Below are 6,285 nucleotides of genomic sequence, written 5' to 3' on the forward strand. Positions count from 1 at the left end.
TTTAGATTGAGTTTTTAACACGAACGGTTTAGAGTTTAGGGTTTAGGGTTTAGGGTTTGGTGTTTTGGGTATATGGAATAAACCCAAAACACCAAACCCTAAACTCTAAATCGGGCTAAATTTTACTTCACAAAACATGAAGAAAAAAAACGTTAACATTCTTCACGAACAATATTATCTTGAATGTTATTTTTGTCGATCGTTTTCCCGCCAAAATAATAACATTCATCACGAAGTGTCTTTTCTAAATGTTCTTATTTTCATCCAATCTATAATGTTCGTGAACAAAGTTTTTTCAAAAAACGAAAAAAATAATATTTTTGCTTCCCCCCTCTTCCCCCGATTTGTTACTTCCCCATTGATCATGCCACTATATATATATATATATATATATATATATATATATATATATATATATAGTTAATATTAAAATGCTAAAATGATAACATCATAAATAGTCATTTTCCTTTATTGAAAAAAATCAAAAAGAAAATAGAAAAAATATAACCCACTTGGATGACATCATAAATCAATTTAATTTACAATTAAAATTTAATCTTTACAATTAAATATGATTAAGATATAAATTAACAAAAGATGCATCATTTATTCCTTTTGTAATTTACGAAGTATTTATTTTTTTATATGGTAAATAAATTTAACCCCGTGCTCCGCAAATATATTCGCTAACTCAAAAAACATATACGGATACAAATCGCCGTCCTTAAAATATCTCCATTTTCCCAAATCAAAATAAAACCTTATAAAACTGAAACGAATTGCACGCCTTTACTTACTTTCTTTTACAAAGAATTCAAATTTATCTCCTTAAAAAATATACCATCTTTTAATGGATTTTTTCATCTACTCTAAGCTTCATCACAAGTCTTTTCAGGTGAATCAATCTTTCGATTAAAGAGTTTATCAATTAGATTATCTTTGTTCAATTCTTGGTTATGAGTTTAGGGCTCATACCATTTATTGGTTCATGATATTTTTGAATTTGGATAATTGTATTTCATCATAAATTTTTTTTTTTATAGTTTTTTACTTATCTTAATTCATTGGATGCATACCACATGTTCGATAAAGTGACAGGAATGAATTTGATTTTTGTTAACATGAGTTGCTCTTCGTAAGGTTATGAATCCGTGATTTTACGAGTCATTAAACTAAACGACTTTTACATTTACATTCACTTAATTTCTAAAACATATCATTAAACTATTTCATTTAACCAAACCCGTGATTCCACGGGTCATTTCACTAGTGTGTATATATATATATATATATATATATATATATATATATATATATATATATATATATATATATATATATATATATATAATTGGTCTCTCAAAGTACCATACGAGCTTTACTCAAATTGCATAATTGGTCTCAATCAGTTAACCATACGAGCTTTACTCCAAAATTCATACAATTGGTCCCTTCAAGAAATTAATACAATCTTTTTTAAACGTAATTTTATTTTGAAAAATCGATGTGTGATGTGTGTTTGGGTATGTTTTTTAAGATGTAGTAGTATTTAAAAGGTGTTAGTAGGTGGGGAGGATTTGGAGAGTTAGAGCACCAAGAGTTGTGACACTTGCTCGGTGTTAAATCTCAGTGTTAAGCTTAACACTGAGGTCAAAACAGGAGAACTCGTTAAGTGTTAAATTTCAGTGTCCAATTCTTTATTTAATTATTCTTTAATACTTTAATAATATTATTTTAAAGAAAGAGAAGAAGAAAGAAAAGAAAAAAAAAAAAAAAAGAAAAAAAACACAACACGACCCATCCGACGCTGGCATTTAACACCGGCCTTTAACACTGATTTAACACTGGAAGGGAGTCGTCGGCACCAGTGTCCCCGACGTTAAATCCCTCTAACGCTGAAAAAAGGGTGCGACTTGGTGTTCGTGTGCTCTTAGAAAAGGTGTAAAAAAATAAGGGTAAAATGTCTTCCAAGTTAGAAGCAATAATTTAGTTATTACATCTTATATCTTTAACCATCCCAAGGTAGCCCAGTTGGTTGGGGCCTTGAGATCCTTGCAAGAGGTCTGAGGTTCAATTCTTGGGGTGGCCAGGGAAGGGTTGGAAACAGCCAGTGAGTATTCCTGATGGGCTGCGTACACTAGAGTATGGGGTCGGATTACTCGCTCTTCCCGGGTAACCCGAACAGGGAAAACCTTACAACTTTACTTTACATTACATCTTATATCTTATATCTTTATAAAAACAAACGATCTAAAACTAAAACGTCTCTTCGTCCGCAAACATAAAACATAATACAAATTTTAATGCAAAAAACAAACACCACGTAAGTGAGGAAAAAACAACAATTTTACTCACTAAATTAAAAACTGTCAGACCAAAGAAAGTAAACATGCCCTAAGAATGATTATCATACAGATTATCGTGTTCAAAATCAACTTTAATCAAAACAGTTGAATCATTCAAATTTTTAATAAAACATTAAAATCATTTAGATTTTAAATTTAAACTAGTCAAAATTATTAACACTTAATCATTATGTACACCCTTTCATGCATGAAATTCTCAAACTATTACATTTGAACCAACTAAAAAGCAAACATGTAACCACATATGATGCAAAGGATTTTTTTACCTCTGTTTCAATGTTTTTTTAAGTGTTGACCAACTCTCTGGACTTCATTTTGCAGACCCATTTGTAACCCACCCAAAGCATTATGGTAATGAGACTAAGGGGATAGAAACAAAAAACCAATAAAAATGGCTGAGCAAAAAAACTATTCATAAAACACATTCCAAAGTTTAAGTTGAGGGTATATTTGGCTGCTGCATAAAACACAAAAACATCACCAAAACTGCCTTACTTAAATCAAAGTATCATTAGAAAATACTCATTTTCAGCTTCCTATTCAGTTCTTTTCGGTCTTATGTACTAAACTCACTGCATCAAGTACAACTCAATCTGCACACATGACATTCAACCCGCTTCCCGTATGCAATTTCCAGGCAGTAGATACTTGTACTCTTCATAATTATCCAACAAATAAGCAGGCAAATGAACTGCAGAATACAAGTGAGGAATCGGACCCAAATTACCTATAATTTCTTTAAATGTGTACTCCTCGGGAATCATATCGTACAAGTCATAGCCATTGCAAATCACTTCTTGAATCCTTTTCGGGTCAAGATAATGAGAAAACCGAATTCTATCCGAGTGGCTGTACGCTTTCATTTTAAACACGAAATCACTTATCTTTCTAAAACAAAAACTACAATGCCAACCAGCGTCAGCGAAAAGATAATCCGTTTGTCGAAAGTGAGCGTATCTCGTTTTACCCTTTTCATATATGTGAACCGAAGCCCTCCAACTTTTATGTACCACGTTAAACTCGAACGAATACAAAAAGTTTCTCAAATGAAGATGCATAATTGGCGGTGGCCCATCGCACCATCTCAAAAGATTAATCGTGTGTGCACTCGGGATCTCATCGACATCCGACATTATCAACAAATCATCATCTTCGATACCTGCGTATCTTAAAAGATGATCAATGGCTACTCGTTGATACGCTTCTTCATAAAAAGGGTCTTGCCCTTTTCTTGACCCGCCCGGGATTGTACCATAAGTCAACCGAGGTTCCACAAAGTCAAACTTTTCTCGATTGATCGCAAAGAAATGGGGTTTAGGTAAGCTTGTGAATGTCGAATTTGATTCAAGAAGAACGAACTTAGTGATGTAAGGGTAAAGTTCTTTCCATCTTATTGTAAGCATATCGATTTCATTGTTGAATAGAAGTGCATCGAAGACTCTTCGAGGGAACTCTCGTACTTTCCAACCGTGAAGGCTGCAAAGAGTAGACATTGAAACGTTTTCATGATAGTAATGCGGGATTTGTATGAAACGGGGCGGGGGCGATTGCCATATGGGTCTTAAAAAGTAGGTGACTTTTTGCCCATGAAGGTAGATACCAAAGGACCCAATTGGAAGAATCACAAATAATAGTATCATTGTCCTTAAATCAAGACTTTGAATCAAGCATCGAATTCTTGATATCCTGCTTGCTTCCTACAAAGTATAAAATGGTAAAAGATTGAGCATTTTGACATAAAAGACAACAAGAGAGCCCAAGTTTTATAAATAAAGCTTAAAACAAAGTTCAGAAATCAAATTATATGTTAACAATGCTTAAATATCTAACAAAGGCACTCACTGTGTTTTCATCATTCATAATGCTTTAATATCTAATGATCATTGTGTTTATCAACAAATAATTTTTTGTATTTTTCATCATTCATATTCCGAACACAATGATCATTAGTTTCACAATATGAATAATGTAGATACAAAAGATCTCAAGAAATATGTATTTATCAACTTCGGATAAAGAATTAAAAGAATCACACCTGAATTTTTGAGTAGAAATCTTATCATTTAGCATTCAAAGCTAATCACACACATGACCTTTTCTAGTTAGTAAATTTCATAGACAGAACAATTTGTGCACAACATTTTGAACCCCCAATATCAAAACTAAAAAATCAACTTGTAAAGTTAACAACTTTTTTTTTTTTTGGGTGGGAAAGGCAAGTAAAGTTAAGAGCTTTAATCAACAATTTTTATAAAGTTATGAGCTTTTTCAATGACAGGTAAAACTAATACAAACCCACAACATCAGAACCCAATGGTCATGAATCATGATCACCTTGTACACAAAAATTACTACTATAAAAAAACCTTTTAAAGTATACAGTAAAAACTTACAGTCTAGCCTCAAACTGTAACCCACTCACACTTCCAGCACATCAAGTATCTAATTATTTATTGTATTAGTGTTTTTTTTAATCAAAAAGGGTGTGATTTGAACATGAATCAATCAATTAAAAAAATAATTAAAGCAACCAAAATGGTTTTAGGTTTCATTCAACATGAATCAATCAATTAAAAAAAACATAATTTGCAGAGCACATACAAAATTCCCAAAATCAATTCATCAACATTCAAAATTCACATAGACTAAAGTGCCCAACATCATAAAAAAAGTCGCAAACATATTCTTCAAATACATACATAATAATAATAATTAATTAATTAATAATTAAACATAATAAAAAAAACTACAAAACCCTATAAACATACCTGACCACAAACCTCGTTGCATATATCATCTCTCTTCTTGTAAGTTGAATAAACATCAAGCATCGTTACAGAAGGTTTAAGCAACAACCGTATAATAATCTCAACTTATTATATTTATTAAAAAAAATGCTAATACAAAACGCCCCCAAATTAATTGCTTTAATTTTAACAGAAACACTGATTATTAAAACTAGAATAAATGTTTTTCCATGAACACTTTTCGAAATAATACCAGTTTGGTAGTTTTATGAATGGCTAAAAACTCTTAATTTAAACAAATGAGTGTATAAATACGGATTTTGTATCTATATACATGCAGTTACAGTCTCCCTACGAATAAAAAAAAATGAGAGAAACTGAAAAGCCCTTTTGAAATAGATTTTAGCCCTTGATAAATTTTGCATTTAATTATTTATTTAATACGAAAAAAAGGGATTTTTATTAGAAATTTTGAGAGAGTAAAATACTGAAGAAGAAGAATCCTAAAAGGGGTGGGTTTTGTTCACAGAAGAAAAGACACGTGTGAGTCTTAGGTGTATCACATTAGTAACTGACTGATTGCAACGCACTACGATTACAATTACAAAATCACAGAAAAATTAACCGTTAATAATGTTTATTTGTAGTTAATTTCATTATTATTTATTTACTTTTAATTTTTTCAAAAATAACGAATTATCGTAGAGAAACGGAGCCGTTTAAAAAAGAAAACATCAACTTAATAAAATTAAAATTTTTCTAACGACAACTTTTAGAGCTATCATTAAGAATAAAGTTAATACAAAAATTAACCGTACATTAAGGCGGTTAATGGAGGTTACTTTTTGGGAGTAGTTGAATATTCTTAATGTACAAACAAATTAAGCATGTTTGAATTTTTGAACGACAGTATTTCAAACTGTCGTTAGAAAAGTCCCTAAAATCGATACATGATATAAAATTTTGTAAATTTATTGTTATTATTTACTTCGTATTATTTATTTGGATATACTTAGGACTTTGTTACGCATAAACGTGTTATAAATAACAAATATAGAATTTTTTAACGACAACTCTTAATTTTTTGCAGTTCGGGATTAATCAGGGAACTAAACCAACCCCGCATTCATCTTCCGCAGTTGCATAACCCGCCCTCACTGTTTCCCGGGAGA

The 6,285-nt window shown here is 31.1% G+C and overlaps 1 protein-coding gene across 1 annotated transcript; it reads right to left on the reverse strand.

Moving 5' to 3' along the window:
- Nucleotides 1–2,765: 2,765 nt before the first annotated feature.
- On the reverse strand, nt 2,766–5,473 carry LOC139866887 (uncharacterized). The gene is made up of 2 exons (XM_071855182.1): nt 5,135–5,473; nt 2,766–4,063 (listed from the first exon to the last, which is right to left on the reverse strand). The coding sequence occupies exons 1-2, from the start codon at nt 5,195–5,197 to the stop codon at nt 2,975–2,977; spliced, it is 1,152 nt and encodes a 383-aa protein (XP_071711283.1). The 5' UTR covers nt 5,198–5,473; the 3' UTR covers nt 2,766–2,974.
- Nucleotides 5,474–6,285: the final 812 nt, after the last annotated feature.

This window comes from Rutidosis leptorrhynchoides, chromosome 9 (genome assembly GCF_046630445.1).
Source record: "Rutidosis leptorrhynchoides isolate AG116_Rl617_1_P2 chromosome 9, CSIRO_AGI_Rlap_v1, whole genome shotgun sequence".
NCBI classification, from domain to species: Eukaryota; Viridiplantae; Streptophyta; class Magnoliopsida; order Asterales; family Asteraceae; genus Rutidosis; species Rutidosis leptorrhynchoides.

Bases quoted from the DNA above. Each gene is read 5' to 3' on its own strand.
- LOC139866887 (XM_071855182.1), bottom strand. From the start codon at position 5,197: ATGCTTGATGTTTATTCAACTTACAAGAAGAGAGATGATATATGCAAC. The intron at 4,064-5,134 runs GTATGTTTATAG...TATACTTTGTAG, and splicing joins GCAACGAGGTTTGTGGTCAG to GAAGCAAGCAGGATATCAAG.